The sequence below is a fragment of the Petromyzon marinus genome, chromosome 36, assembly GCF_048934315.1.
Source record: "Petromyzon marinus isolate PM22_M1 ecotype Great Lakes invasive population chromosome 36, UKy_Petmar_22M1.pri1.0, whole genome shotgun sequence".
NCBI lineage: Eukaryota > Metazoa > Chordata > Hyperoartia > Petromyzontiformes > Petromyzontidae > Petromyzon > Petromyzon marinus.
This window is the reverse complement of record NC_133702.1, coordinates 6,577,895-6,594,339: the sequence shown is the minus strand read 5'-3', so window position 1 is coordinate 6,594,339 and position 16,445 is coordinate 6,577,895. Positions and strand designations below refer to the sequence as shown.

The following is a 16,445-nucleotide window of genomic DNA, read 5'->3' as shown; positions in this document are numbered from 1 at the left end:
AAATTTTTTTATCGCGAATATGTGCCGTTGACATTTTATACCAGATTTCCTTTTCCTGAAGGCCCGCCCCTTTTTCCCAGACCACAGCGAGTGTGGCTGGGCGTCGCTCGCACAGCCAGCCTCCAATTACCCACACTGCAGCGCTCTCCTTTCTGCCTGGAGAGAGAAACGCCAGCGAAAGGCATCGGGTGCAAGTCCTGAAATTAATTCATTACTTTGGGACAAATGCACTTCGGGACTTGCACTTGCTCACCGGCGCTGTCTTATCCTAATCAATGAGCGTGCGTGACGGTCGTCTGACCTCATAAGGCTTCGGTCACGACTGCCGATCGTCGCTTGGAAATCTTCAGCCTCTTCTGCCTCTCCCTCCCTCCCTCCCTCCCGCTGTGCTGCATTGCACGCCCCGTGGCTTTCAGCGCCAGCTTTTTAATCTCTTGTCGTGGCGCCCCTAACCTGACGCGCTGTCTTGTCTGTCCACAATGTCTCTCCTTGACGGCAGTTTCTTGCCGTGCGCCACCACTCCATGCTGGCTCTCTCCTCCAGCCACTCCTCCCACGGAGGCGCTCTTGGCGTCGCTCGCGAGAGGTAACTCCGCTAACCTCCCCGACGCCCGTCGCTTCTCCTTCCGGCTTTCCCCCCCCCCCCCCCGCCCTCTCCCCGCTAAGTCCCCGAGCTATCGGCTTCCACGTGCGGCTCGGCCGCCCCGGTCGCGATAACGATGCCGCTGTGCGATCCATGGTTCCCACACGGTTGCATCGACGCGAACGAAAACGAGCTTGCGGGCTTGAGCCGCGGACGAGCGTCGGTACCGTGCGCCGACCGGAAAGTGGAGCACGCCGATCGCGACGACTCGATCCCTGCAGGCCGGGCAGCAGGGTTCAGCGCACCAGGGTTCGTGTCCGGCTCGTTGGGTCCTTGCGCCGAATCGCAGCACCGAGCACGATTGCAGCCATTGGTGGCAGCGACACCAGGCAGCGCTCGTTCACTGTCTCGCAGCGGTGGAGGTGAGCCGATGGCTCAGAGAGCGGAGCGTTAAGCCCACACAGCTTAGAGCCCGGGTTCGAATCCGGGCAGCTTTTCCTGATTAAACTGAGCTCGCCAGGGTAGTGAGTTGATGGTCTCGGGCCGGTCGACAATGACAGCATTTGGCTAAATTCCAGCTCTGAGAGTTAAAAAAAAAAGATCGCGTTAAGTGTCGTGCGACATCTCTTGGCAGAGTGAGTGGATTAAATGCGTCTCTTACGGTATAAAGGATTTACAAAAAAGGCCACTTGAAGGGTTATTTGGGGAGTAGTCCTGTGAAAGATCTCTTCCGCAGGTCAATCTCCGAGACACGGGGGTACGTTGCAAAAAATGATCCAGCGCCTTATTCGTCTCTCGCGCTACGACGCCGATAGCGCGCTTGTAATAAATGATTTCAAACGACCAAAAAACGTCGAGCCGGCATTGCTGACTTGGGTGTGGGGGCGGGGGGGTACTCGAGTAAGCCAACGAAGTGCACACAGCCGTAACGCAGTGAGCTGCCAGAATTTGGCCTTTCCTGCTGCGAGTCTCCTGGGCGACTTCACAATCGGGCACCCGGCAGCAGCAGGCGGCACCACTCGCAAAGGCACGCGGTGTCAGGGCAGCGTTGGGTGTAAGATAAGCCCCTGGCGCACGCGCGATTAAAAAAAAAGGCTAAATGAAAGGTCACGTTTCTATTGCCCATGGCACAGTAGGAATTGCAAAGCGGCTTTAAGATGAACACTGGATATTTTTTTTGTACGCGCACAGCTCCCCCTTGAGGCTGTGCACAGCCAGACCCTGGGCTTGAGGATCACCAGTGGTTCCAAATTCTCAGTGACTTCTTGTTCTCGGGAATAGCATCTGTTACCACTTGAGTCCACGAAAAGCCAGAGCTGAAGTTACTCAAAGACTCGGTTGCTGCTGATGGGACGCGGCGCGCAGTTACGTTGGCCGCCGAGACGGCAAACGGAGTGATGCGAGGAACATTTATTGGAGGACGCTTTTAAATATTTCGGAGGCCTTTGTGCAGCTGAGCTTTGCGCCGCACGTCTACAGAGAAAGCCATGACAACACATCGCATGGCAATTTGGCAGCGTTTTTTATTCCTCAACAAGAACATCTTCGACCGTAACTATATTGCCTCCTGTCTTGCCTGAACTCTTTCATTCACTTCCGTATCCCTCAATATTGCCATTATTAAAACAGGGGCCATGAGCTGCATGAGATTCTCTTTTTCTTTATTCATGAAATGGCAGTTTCACATTTCTTATCGGCCTCATAGTCACTTCAAGCGCTACAAAGTCCGTCCGACACTCTGTCCGTTTAAAGTGAATCTGTGTGGGGTTTTTTTCCAAAACACACGCACACGTTCACTGAACCTAAAGTTCACTCCAATGGAACATTAATTAGGTGGTAATCCTGCCGTATATTCGGCCGTAAAGTGTGCGGCCAATATAACGGTCTCAAATCGTCACTGGAGAACCTGCGCAGTTTTCAAATCTCAGACCCATTTAGTTGGGCCTCCTCCGAGCCGTCCTCGTAGCATCACCCCTTAACCCCCCCACCGGATGCAGAAAAACGTTGCTGGCGCTGCATGTGTCACGCGCGTTTCACGTGGGACCAGAAACGTGCGGCCGTTATCGCGTGCACGCGTGTGTTGTTCAGTGTTTAGCCGCGATCCTCGTGCCAAAAAGTAGTCTCGATTTGCAAGCTGTCCGACGCACGGTGAATCGTCTCCGGAGGATAATGGTCTATCGTCCGGAGGCCGAAAAACTTTGTATTCCCGGGCGTTGGGTGAATTCCTCCCGAGGAAAGGTGTTGTGATGTGCGAGTAGTTGACGTTGAATAGCGTGGTCGGGCTGCCTTCGCGAGACGGACCCGATTCTTCCGTGTTGTTTTTACTTTCTCGTTTAGTTCGTTTTCGGTGGCTAATATTGTGACAGCTGTATAATCCCCTGCTTGGCTTAGGAAAAAAAAAAGGAAGAAAAATTGTTAAATGGTGCTTTACGAGATGTACCGTCGTCGGTGAATTGAATTGTCGTCGGTAACTAAATAACCCTCTTGGTTGTGAGTGTCGAGGTCAATTCGCGTAACAGATGAGACACCTAAACAAAAGGCAAGTCAGTATTCCGCCGTGCTTTCTCTTCCCCGTTATGGGAAGTTTTGGACAAGTGAAGTCAATAACGTTGATTTAAAAAATAAAGTGCCTCTTCGATGCCTTCAGTGGAAATTTAAAAAAACACAGTCGGTCACCGACCATGAAACCACGTAAACGTCCCAATTACGTCTTTTGTGATCTGTGCCGCGACCGACGTATTTTTTTAATTTTAATTCCTAGTCAAATTCCAGCTGTGTCTACCGGAGAATATTCGCTGTTTTAAGCGTGATGTGGCCTGGGGTGAAACGATTGTTGGACTTTTTCAACAAGGGACCTTGACACAGCATTCGATACCAAGAGGGTTGAAAGTGCATGTAGTACATGCTAAGGCACTCCCTAATGGTGCGATATACGTATGAACCTTGTGCTGAAATGTTCTGTGCCTGCTGACAGTAATAAACTAACGGGGCATGGCTTGGTAGCAGCTTGGCATACGCACACCTTGAGGGCAGCGCGAGTTGCCCGCGGTAGATTCATCATCATTCAGGACTAACGCTGACTTGCAATGCATGGCTGTTGATTTCACTTTGAACAAAAACAAAACTAAATAAGCACATTGCTAATCGTGGCTAGCAGCCCATTCAGGAACTCCAGTCGCTGGCATGAGCAATTCCCCCCGAAATACGCTCGTCTAATTAACAAGCACTAACCGTAACAAACGGCGAATGAGAACTAACCGCATTAAAAAAAACGCAGCGCTGACCCGCACGCCATCCTGGCTCTTCAGCTGTTGCGCGCACGACGTTTTTTTTTTGCCCGAGCGTAAGTGCCGGTGGGGAGGATGCCCTGACGCTCGCGTCTGACGGCCGTAACTGTTCTCCCTCGTGTCGACAGCGCTAGCTCGTCCCGCCAAGTCAAGACGCGCTTGGGTCACGCGCCGCCGGAGCCGTCGCCGCTCGGCGCAACAAACTCGGGCCTAGCCAGGCCTCCGCCGTCGCTCTCCGGGACTCACTCGGAGCCTCGCACCAGGCCCTAGGCCTTGCGCGTAAACCGAGGGCTTGGGTCTTCGATTGTGCAACCGTAGGCGACACGACAACAGAGTGGTCCGCGCCAGGCGGGTCGCCGGCGTTCATGTGCGCGGTGTTTTAATTAATTACGATTTTGACTTGCGTTTATTCGGGAACCCAAGGTCCCGCCATAAGGTTCAAATGTATACAGCATCCAAATATGACTGTACCGAGTCTTCCATCCGTTTAAAAAGGCAAGAGCCCTCGCTCTGCCTCCACTTCAGCAAACGTTGAAATTTTCCCACGACGAGAAGACGTCATAGAGACATTGTGCTGCGTTTACATGATTAGCAGCTTTAGAGGTGGTATTGATAAATTCAGGTTATTTTCTCTTTACATTTAGAAATACGGAAAAAAATTCTTACTTGGTCTACTCAGTCAAAAGTAGACATTAACAATTACAGTGAGCACATCGATGATCTAGGATTCTTAACATAACGCTTGTATTTGTTACTACAATTTTTAACACTCGTTAAATTAAATATCAGGGGACAGTTAATACAGAGACTCGTGTATGTATTATGCGCAATAACAATTTATTAAGTACATTATTACTGTCGTTTTTGGCCAGTTAGAAGCCAAATATTATTGGTCACAAAATAATCTTGGTTTTAGATATTCAGGACCATCAATGCCTATTGTTAATGCAGGAGGCACTTCAGCATATTAATTGAACACAAGATGAAAGTCTCACAAACTCTAATAACCGGATGTTATTTCATCGACAGGATTATAACGCTATCAACCAAAGACTAACGGCAACGGAGGAAACTTTGAGTCGAGAAAGAAAACCCAGATTTCCAAATTCGATTTAAATCGGGACTCACGCAAGGCCTCACCGGCTTTTCATGAACTTGCAAATAGTTGTATTTTATTCCATTTTCGGTCAAACGCCGGTTTGGTTGGAACCTCTGAACAGACAGAGAGAGCGGTGAAAACAGCCATGCACTCTCGGCCAGCAATTTACCCGCTAAAAATGTATGTTCGGTTTCCGTCCGAAACAAACGCTCCCCTCAGGTGTCCGGCTTACATCCTCCATGCCACCTTGAGCTGCGTCTATTTCGATTTTTTGATCCCCCCCCCCCCCGCTGTTGACGTTTTACCCGATGTTGTGTTATTGTTTGTTTGTCCCGCCCGCCTTTGCATTGCCGCTTTGTCTTACGTTTAAAAACAACAACCGGCATTGTTTTCTCCCTCTTTACAGGTACCTTGGCATTGAATTAGGGTAGTCGTTCGTCTTGGCCGTAGCGACCCTTGCGTGAGTGTGCGGGGCGCGTGTCGTAGCGACGCGTGTTTAACAGGCGGTTACCCCCGTGACGTGAACACCGATTCGGGTTCGTCGCCCACTCTGTTTTCAAATTAAATCAAAACCCCTCGTTTTGTACGATCGTGATCCAGGATTGCACACCCGACGGCAAAAGTATTACCCGCGCGTTGTTTTCTACGTTGCGTTTGAGCAGTCATTTAATGCAGACTTTCACGTATTTTAAAGTGTTACGAAAAAAATATGCAAAGTTGCGCAGTTTCAGCATTCTTTGTATTGCGGTACATTTACGAGAAGTGATTTTTTTTTTAAAGATACGAACAAAAAAAAGAATACGGTTAGCGTGCGTTTTCAATTGCACAAAGAGAAAAAAACTAAACTTTTTCTATCGTGGGCAATGCATACCCTTCTGTTAAATTGGTTCCAAATTGGAATGTTTGAAGTGGCACTGCCCATCGCAGTGATCGTCAGATTTTACCTGCATGCAGAGTAACGAGACAGATAATTCTTACAACGTTTGAAACTTCGTTTTGCTTTGATACCAGTTGTGCCTTGTTTATATATTTCAATCACTTTAGCGGTCTTGCCACTTGCTATTTCTAAACAATTTGCACCTGCTCGCAGATGCGTACTCATTTTTGTTGTGGGTATTTTAAATATTTATTTTATTGTTTTATTATTACGGTTTTCTTTACCGACTTTTTAATGTCCTTAACGAAAGTAGACTACAGCTTACTGTAAAAAAAAAATAAACATTGTTTTCCTAAAAATCTCTTGCAAAACAGAGGCCTATGTTTTAGTTGAAATAACAGCTCGCAATTTGGTAAAGGCCAAACAGAAATTTGCAAAAAAAACAGGTATGCTGTTTGAAGCATAGTCCTTGGATATTAATAGCTGTTACAAATATGTTTTAAGTGTATGAATATGCGTAATTATGATGGCAAACTTGAACCCATCGTATTGCGCTTTAAGAAAGCTTAAAGCACAACAATGTTCCGTTTGACCTCCGTGGTGTTCGTTTGTGTTGCTGAAATGGAAAAAAAAACGTCGAGCGTTTCACTCTCCCATCGCTGCTCGAGTACGACTTGGGCAGCAGCCGTTTTTTTTTAAATTTTCCAATCAAAATAAACTATCACCTTCACGCCATGCAAAGCAAAACTTTATTTAAACGTTACAAAAAATAAAGCGCAAAAAAATATCATATATCAAAAAGAATACGATTAACCAAACCGTTTTTGCGATATTTATTGTTATAAAAAAAAAAATAAGAAATACTACTACTTTTGTTTACAATTTTAAAAACGAAAACCTAAAAAAAGAAAAAAAATCCGATTTGGAAAAGTTGTTGGGAGTTTTATCACGGGATGGTGCTTCCATGAAAATCGTTGCCTCGTTGCTGGCACATCTCGGGACGATGAGCCTTTGCAGTGCACGCGCGCAACAGACCACCGTCACCCTCATAGGCTGTGCAATGCTATCACCAATGCTAGACAACGTGTGTGCGATTTGTTATGGCACGTAGATGCACATTGCTAGTAGGCGGCAAAGTCTTGAGCCCAGGGAAATGCACGGAAGGACCAAAAATACAATTACAATGCAATGGATGTGGAAATGCTTTATCTCTCTCTATTTTCATTTATTTACGAAAAATTATGGACGTTGACAAACCATAAATAATTCAACTTTATACAAACTAAAAGAGAGGAGTGATAAAAAAACTCACAGTGATCATCATTAATGCTGCTTTATAACAGACTGATTTTTTTTGGCAATGGCACTTTCATTCAAGCCGAGAGAGAGAGAGACGAGGCAAAGAGATGTATTGACTTATAGTTGATAGACTTATAGTTGGAGATCGCATTTTACACCGTGGGGCCCTGCTGTGAAAACTGGGAAATGTTTTAAGAAAGTTATTGTTCACATGTTGAGCAGTTTCCTACCAGTAGACACTTTGAGTGTCAAATGCACCATCAGGGCATCAAAACCGAATTGTATATTTCAAGCAAGAATTGTCAAATTTCCACATTAACCACTGTCATCGTGGAAATAACCAGTTGGCGGTGCAGTACCACCGATAGGTGTTGTGAACTGGCTAATGTGGGGGCGAAGTTTGACCGAGCTACAGATCCATTGCCATTTGACGGAACCGAAAAAAATCAACCTAACTTCACCACAAAATGTCAAAAGCTTTCCCAGTTTACCAGGTGCCCACTGCCACCAGCGGGTTGCTTTTGCCCCTCCACTGTCGAAGTAAACTATTCCTGCGTAAGTTATCGCCTCTGAAGCCTTCCGTGGATTTCGCTGGCTTTTTTTGCCAACGTGTGTGCTGTAACGACATAAGATAGAGAAATATTGTTGTAGCAAATTGTCTTGCATTGAAGTGTCCGTATATACACAGCATGCACAGTGTGTGGCGCGGTCGTGCCCTCCAACGGATGCGACGTACCCGTCATTGAATTGGTACAAACCAGTCCTGTTCTGGAATTGATTGGCTATTGCAAATAAACATTTAAACTTCACCGCCTGCTTCTGGCCGTTGTGTTCGCCGAGCGAGTCGTCACACCCTCAACCTAACCGCGTGTCTGTGTTTTTTTTCCCCCCGGAAAAGTGGCAATGTGAAGGTCACTTCTAAATTCAGGAGGAAACCAAACTTTGGTGCTTCCCACGTGAAGACATTTTTATCATCTTCATCAGCCAGGGTCTGTTCACTGCTGGATGAAGCCCCACCCCGAGATGTCGCCATCTCTCATGTCCACGTAATCGATGCAACGATCCATATAGCCCCTGCACATGAGCTGATTTCAATGCTACATCTCCACGTTGGTCTTCCTCTTTGGTGTTTTCCCTACTTTGGCTTCCACTCCATCATTAGTCTCAAACATCGGCAGTCATTCCTTCTCGTGACATGCTCAAGAATCGCCTTGTTCATTTTTTTAAATGGTCGATTGAAACTTGTCTATTCTGCATATATTTTTTGATCCGTGTGTTGGTCATTCTCTCTCAAAGTGAAATTCCAAGCATGTAAACCTCTACGTGCTACTTTGCAGATTTTTCTACTTTTGTTCAAATTTCCTTGTCAGTTTCGTTGTGTCTAATTCACGTCATTGCATGCAATCTACATTGATTTAATAACTTCTTAAAGCACGGATTAAAGACGAATCGTCATTATGTACAGCCCTTTGTCAATCCACTGCTGGACGATGGTCTCCCCGCGACATGTCGGCCATCAGGTTTTATTGGAACATACTTCACCACTCTGCTCGGTGCAAGTCGCTGGGATGGGGCGATGCTCAGGATCGGTTCAGATATCACTCGCCACTCATGATAGCCCTGACTGGCAATCAAACTCAGGCCATTGGGTGCATCGCACGCAGTACACTCACCAAATTCACGGGGAGGAATGAATCATTGCATCCTAACTGAAAACAGATGTTGGGTTGCTATTTTTTTTTTTACACTAAAACCTCTTCGGCTCCCTTCAGAGGTGAATTGAGATGGGGAGCGGGGGGGACAGTCCTAAAATGTCAAGGTGTTTAAATGTGGGCTCTAGAATCATAAAGAAAAATCGCTCAGTGTATTGTCTCTGGTAAGTATTAAATAAAACATACATTTTTGGGGTCTCGAGGAGCAAATGGGGGCTGATGATTGCCTCCGCCATGCCTTCATCCGCCGCTGTCTCCTATTTGCTATGGAACAATTTTTTCACCAAAGTATCGAAAGCAATTGCAGCTGCGCACGTGTGCGCGCGAGGTGGCTTCCTACAAAAAAAACACATGATGCAGTGCCATGAACAAATCCAGATCTGGGCACCCCACTGCTCTGACCTGTTGGCCACCGAGCTATCGGTGGTGGAAGTCGTCAGCGGGGACGCGACCGGCTCGAGATGCGTCGGATTCCACCGCGTGCGGCACGGCGATAGCTCCAGACACCGACCGAAATAGCCACGCTAGGAGTGCCCATGGCCGAGTCCTGTTCAGGATTATCCCGTTGCTTCGATGGATGAGTGTTCAGCTATTTGTTGGCTTTGAACTTTGGCCTCTATTTTTTGTTTTGCTTCTAAAGTGGGAGATGAGTCCGATCCTGGACTCACAAATGTGGCAGCGTATCTGGCGAGTGTAGTAGCCGTTGAAGGGCTGGAAGGTTTAAAGGACCAGCCTTGCGGCGACACACTATCTGCAGAGAGCTCACACGCGCCACTCAACATTGGGCACGGCGTCGTGTGGGGAGCACCCGGCTCAGTAGAGGCGTCTCAGTGAGTGGCTTTGGCTTCAGCAAAGAACTGCAACACCACTTATTTCGTATTGTGGCTTTAGTCGATCTAGAAACTTGCCAGAGGGGTGGGGGGGGGTGGTGGCAATCCTGAAATCTCATTTTTGTTTTAATGGAGCCCTACATTAATAGTAATGAAACATATAGAATGCATTTTCTCTGATAAATATCGATAAAATACCAGTTTTGGGATGCAGTATCTCAAGCATCGATCCTGAAGTCGTCCACGTCGCCCACCAACCTGGACATCAACTCCCACCACCGATCGTCGCGCTGCATCGTGGAGCGACGCTCGCTCCACAGCGGGGAACCGGAACGCCGGAACGCACGAAGCCCGCGCTTCAAGCCACGCTGGGATCCCATGGTGGCCATCTGTGCCCCAAAGGGCCTTGCCCGGCTGTCGGCAAGAGAGAGTGGGCCCACGTCGTGTCGCCTAATTGCTGCTATCAGCTAACGCGTTTCCATACTCTTTGGTTCTATTCGGTAAAGTCACGTAAAAGTATAAAACAACAAAAATTTAAAATTCACGACGATTTTTTACATTTTATTTTTGCTGTTTTATACTTTTCGGTGACTTTACCGAATAGAACCAAAGAGTATGGATCCTTGCAGTCACGAAAGCTTCAAATCTAGAACGTGTTTCCAGTTCGATTATCGGAATAAGTGCCGATTTTACTGGTAGGAACGAAGTTGTAAACTGAGTGTACCAGCCTGCAATAGATTAGTGTCCGTCCGTCCGTCCCCTTTCAATACTTTAACGAAGTGAAATCTCGTGCTGTTGGGTGTAAAATCAGCAATAGACAGCGCAGAGACTTGTCCTACCAGCCAACCCTGCAGGGACCTGTTAATGAGGGGTGCAGCGGTGGTCGTAAAGGTTGGCGATCAGCACTCTTTAAACTGGCGATCCCGCAGGTGTTCATCCAGCAGGAGAGATAGAGGGATGTGAATATTTTGTTTTTAATCGGATGAAGGTTATTTTGAAAATCGACACGACGGATAAACAACGTCGTATAGGTCTTCCCCCAGAAAAAAATAAATAAACCGTATTCCGCTCGCGAACGGGATGGTAATGTGAACGTACATTCACGTTCAAACAAATGCCCTTTGGACGCAGTGAATTAACTTCGGATAGAAACATGCTACCCGTGACAGATTCTATTCGATCACAGTTATAATCTGGACGCTGCCGCTGTGAAATCAATGCTTACGACGCGGTACTTTAGCGTCAGTCGTGGGTTGATACAAGAGAATGCAATTCTGTTAGTGGAAAATGTGTAAGTGGTACGTTGAATACAAATAATGTTTACGTTGTGATTCAAGGACGTTTATAATGAATATGTCATATTATTGGAAACAGTATGGAAAACGGCTTTGGGTGTTGCTGTTGTTGTGTGTGTGTGTGTTTAATCATGGTTCCTTAGCACAGGGCCCAAAGGCCCGCATCGCCAAGCAGCCAGGAACAAAATAGCACCGTTGAAGGTGTAACGGATACGCGTTAATTGCATTTCTTTCATTGCACAGCGTTTGTAAGAACTGAGGAAGACGAGACAGAAAAGAGGGAATTCCAAAGTCGCGCAGTGCGACGGGTACCGTCAGCTGATGCACAATGAGAATTCAAACAGAAAGTGAGATTTGGATCATTCAAATAGAAAGTGAGATACTCTCTGGTTCTTTCGGTAAAGTCACGTAGATAGAAAAAATATAATTAAAGAACACAACGTTTCGGTCGCAACACAAGCGTCCGATGACGCACGAACACGCACGCTCGCAGTATAAACTCAATCTGCCCTCCCCTGACATGAAAGAAGACGTTATGAATTTGTTTTTGGGCTGCCAAAACTTGAAACGTAATACTCGATATTCATTTTAAATAACATCAGTCGAGCCACTTTTTCCTGTTGTGGCAATTGTCTTTGAAAGGTTATTGCCACCGGCTCAGGTTTCAATTGCAGGGGCGAGACAAGGGCTGGCTGGCTCTCACAAACACACAGTGGGCTATTGTTATGCCAGCCTCCGCTGAGCACAACTGAAGCACGGCGAGAGTGAAACGTTATGCAAAGAAATTGCCAGGCATGGGAGATGAAACAATAAGGCAAGATTCTAAACTAGAATTTTTATTTTATTTTACGAGGTAAGGCCCACTGACTTATTTTTCAGAAGTGGCCTGACCACGAATGATAGCTCAATCAAGTTGGCTTATCATGTGGAAATGTATAGTAGCAAAATACTCTGAACGCTGGTTTCTAAATGTGGAGGGGAAAAATCGGAGGACCCGAAGAAAGGTTCACGCGACCACGGGGAGAGAGGGAGAGACGTGCAAACTCCAAATTTCCAGCAGGCGTCGACAGGGTCGGGATCAAACCCACGACCTTAAATTCTACCCCCCCCTCCAGCCTCTGGCCACCCAGTGGTATAAAATGGGTTCACCACGCCCAGTAAATCGGCAGGTCGCGTGCAAGTTGGGTAGGGTTGCGGTACTCACACTCATTCCAAGACTATCTGGCAAGTGTGTACTGTAAGACGAGGTGAAACGTATCCTCTAGAGCTCCGTCTAGTGGAAGTCTATCTACCAGCAGTGCTACGAGTAAGATAATTCAGGGCTGCCCCTTTACCTTTACAAGGCATTCGAGAATGTTAAATTTTCTAAAAATATCTTTTTTATTTAATTGCCAGTCTTGCTAAAAATTGTTATACAGTTCTGGGCCATTTGTATTGGCAATCTGTGTGGTAGCAATTTATTTGGTGGTGTTGGAAGTTTTTCTGAAAGAATGAAGTGTCCTCCGGTTGGACTAAACGGACACGAGAAACATACAATTTATTGGACGTAGCGATACGTAGCTGGTTGCCTTGTTCAACAAAGTCGAGTCCTTTAAATGCACGGGACGTGTGCGTGTTGCACTTCTTTCGCACCCCTACGTAGCCAACCGTGCTCATCGAAGGTGCGGTAACAACAAGCCACCAAGAGAAGCAAAGCAGTCAACAAAGTATCTGTTTTTTTAAAGCGTGTAGTTTTGTAGGTAACTACAGCTGCCTTCTCATTTGCAGTAAATAACAACAATAATAATCATAAATTTTGATTTAAAGCTTTCGTGACTGCAGTAATTCATATTCTTAGCTCTTTCGGTAAAATATATTTTATTATTTTATTGTTTCCCTTCAACGTGACTTTACCGAAAGAGCTAAGAATAATAATAATCATACGTGGGCACGCGAGGGAGACCGTTTGATTAAATGCCACTCTCTCACACGCCGGGTGCGTGGCTTGAACCATGCCGAGCGTCGTACAGTGCGACCGGGATGACCGAGTGTGTGCGTGGGATGAGGCATTTGGCATCTTGGCAGGGAGTCAAACTGCCCCCGCTCGGAGGTCCGCACCGCCGACAGCGTTTCTACCACCAAAGCGTTGCCTGCACACCCTGCCCCAGGGTGGATATGACACTCATATGAACGCTCGTGAATTGACCGATGGCACCCACAAATTTCGAGCGTGGGGTGGAATTTGGTTTCCGAGTCAGCGCTTGGCTACTGCTGCTGCCTTGCGGCTTGTTCTCGTGGTAAGCACAGACAAGTAAGAGTTTTCCTTTCGTGAGACCCGAAGTCTCATTGAGGCAACCCTCTCATCCACTGGGACAAACTCCAACTGAACAGCACCCAGCCAGGAGCTTGTGAGTATCCCCAAACCCGCCCGGTGTCTCTCACCGGGGGCTACTCCGGAAGAGGGAGACCACTCCCGTTCGATAAGTTTGGTTTCAGTGCCAATGCTGAGTGTGGAAGTGAGACTGACTATATCTAGTCGGTATCTTTACAACTCCTCCACTGGCTTCTCCCCCCCAGTGAGTGACATTCCACGTCCTAATAGCTAGTGTCCATCGCCAAGGTCCAGTCCGCCTGAGACCATCCCTCTCCCTGCCATACTGGCATCGCACCCACCCCTCACCATTCATCCTGGGCCCACAGCATGGTGCCACGTAGACATTTCGGGCTGGGCCCGACCGGGTTTCGTGGATCACCCGGCCACCAGGCGCTTGCCGGCAAATAACCACCCCCAGGCCTGGCTCCAGGGCGGTGTCCCGGTATCTCTTGTCTGGGCGAGGTTCTCTGATGATCCTTGTTTAACCATTCATGCGGGGAACCTTCCCCCAGACCTGTTCGCCAAGGGAGACCCTACCCAGGAGTACAATACTCCAGGCGACATAGCTCATAGGGTCATTATAACACACAAACCCCACCACCACGATACTGTTACGATCCTTCGGTGGGGGAGTGCGTGTGTGTGTCTATGTATATCCCCCATGAACATGGAATGTCGGTCCATCGTTTCCAACCACATTGCCAACGTTGCATGTTTACTGGGTAGTTTTAGCAGCCTAGCTCAAGCCTCAAACTGTTGTCTAATTATAAAAAAATGTAATAATGGATGATATCTTTCTGCGCACTCTGAATATTGATATAGCAGCACGAGCACCTGTCACGCTCCGCTTCTCCACACCGCTCGTATTTTTAATTCGGCAGGCGGGAGCAGCAGCGGCCAACATGCTTGAGGAATTGTAAACAATTTCAGATATCGGTCCACGGGTCTAGGGGGAACAAGGACCTTAATAGGTGCTCGCAACAACAACAACAAAAAACATACTTGCCCCAACGGTCTGCATTGCTGCTGCAGGGGATTTTGTGTACGCTCACACAACGGTGCAGTGTTATTTTAAGCACGGCCAAACAACCTCATCACCCCTCTTCCCGTGGTCAGCATGGTATGGGGGGAGGGGGAGCCTCATCCAGCAGTGGAATGGCAAGGTACGTTGTCGAGAGCCGAAGATACAATTGAAAGCACGAGGTCATGGTTGCATATCCACAGCAGTCCTTTTGGGCAGTGCCGGATTAATCTAGTGCGGGGCCTGTAGCATATGGTTAAAGGGACCCTAAATAAAACACGTAAATATTAATGCCCACATTTTTAACTTGCGAAGTAATTGTATTTTTTGTATTTGCTATACAGCCAGATAATACGACAAATCGCTAACCTTAAACACCGAGTCGTTCATAAAAATTTGGATGCGGTATAGTACTATAGTAATAGAGCAAGTGCAGAATCACTGAACTGAAATTGATAGAGTCGGAATTGATAGCTTTAAAGCATTTAGCGCGGGGCCCTTGAAAGTGCAGGGCCCGTAGCTACTACACGTGTAGTAGCTACACATGTAGTAGTAGCTACTCATGTAGTAGTAGCTACTACACATGTAGTAGCTACTACTACACATGTAGTAGCTACTACTACACATGTAGTAGCAGTGCTTTGGGGGGCTCGTCTCATTCTCTTTGTTTTTTTCGGTAAAGTGACGTAGGTAAAAAAATTAACAAAATAAAATAAATGTAAAAACTCATATTTGGCCAAGGACTTTTTTGGGCGGAATGTCTTTGCCCGACTGGTTTGGCGTCGCTCAGACGCTCCAACCACCACGGCCCGACCCCAATAGAAACAACTCCGTGCGCGCATAAGACGCCCGCTCAACAGGTCCCGACTATCTCGAGCGATGCGTCTCCTTTTCAGAGCGGGGAGACACAGAGACGCAGGAGGGGAGAGGGCGGAGAAGTGCCTTACAGCTTGGCGATGGCATTGCTTAACCTGCAGTTGGGGCCGAGTTGTCAACGGGACGCTTCAAAAGTCTTCAACCGATGGAGATTTTGTGTGTGTGTGTGGGGAGGCGATCGCAGCAAGTTGCCGTGCCTTGTATGGGGAGAAGCGGAGTGGCCGTAAACAGGAACTTGCCGCGATATATATAGAGGCGAGGGTTCCACTGGGCGCTGGCGCCCGCTCCACTCGCCCTACCCCAGCATTGCAATCCCGTGACATCACCGCTGGGGTGTGGTTCCAGCCGCAACGATTTCATCTTCTGCGCGTTAGGTAGCAAGAAAGATCTTCACGCCCCCACTCACCCCCCACCTCGTATAGCCTTCAACAGACGTTAGCGAGCGCATGTGGAAGCCGGCACGGCACACGAGGGGGCGGGTGGCCAGCACCACGCCCGACCGCCTTTGTCTCCCCCAGTGGCGACGTTTGCACACCGCACCAGGTACTCATTTGAGGCTGAGTTGACCTAGGGGAGAACCAAGACGGGTTCGGATAATCGTCACTGGGTGTTGGTGGCCGTGAGCGGGAATCGAACTAGGGTCGCCGGGTTCCTAGCGCAGCGCGCGCGCGCACACGTTGTCACCGTCCATGATCGATCCACTGCTAGATGAAGTTGTCGCCAAATCACAAACCGTCGCCAACATTCACGATTCTTCGTCTTTTCCATTTATTACATGGAGTCGATGGCACGACTTTACTTTGCCCCCCCCCATCTACTCCCATGGCTCTTCCTCTAGTGCAGTGGCTTTTCACCTGGGGGTGCACGCACGCACGCACCCCAGTGGGTGCCAGATGTCCTTTCTGGGGGTGCGAGACATGCCCAGTCGTTTTTCCCGTCTCTTGGGTATTTTCGCCGTCGGCGGCAATTCGTAGAATGTTCCACTTCTATTCGAAAAATGTCCATCTTTTCAGCAATTTGCCTTTTGAATCAAATGTCCCAATCAATGTCCCATTCTTCCAACATTTGCAACTATTCGCAAATTTCGGTGTAATCGGAATTTTTTCAAAATCAGCTACATGTGTTGTTCAATAATTGTGCCTTTTATCTGCAATGTTAACAAAGCGGCAATTTTGCGCGGGTTATCTGCATTTTTGCCGTCTCCGCACGGGACT

The 16,445-nt window shown here is 47.7% G+C and overlaps 1 protein-coding gene across 2 annotated transcripts in view; it reads left to right on the top strand.

Moving 5' to 3' along the window:
- Positions 1 to 7,953, top strand: part of LOC116949356 (protein bicaudal D homolog 2-like) — an 89,875-nt gene extending 81,922 nt beyond the window's left edge. Inside the window, exons 9-10 of one of the 2 annotated variants that reach the window (XM_032966579.2) lie at positions 500 to 585; positions 3,998 to 7,953. In XM_032966579.2, coding sequence (XP_032822470.2) covers positions 500 to 585; positions 3,998 to 4,139 — 228 coding nt within the window. In that variant the 3' untranslated portion in view covers positions 4,140 to 7,953. The remainder of the gene's footprint in view (positions 1 to 499; positions 586 to 3,997) is intronic. The other variant, XM_032966580.2, reaches the window with a different exon arrangement.
- Positions 7,954 to 16,445: the final 8,492 nt, after the last annotated feature.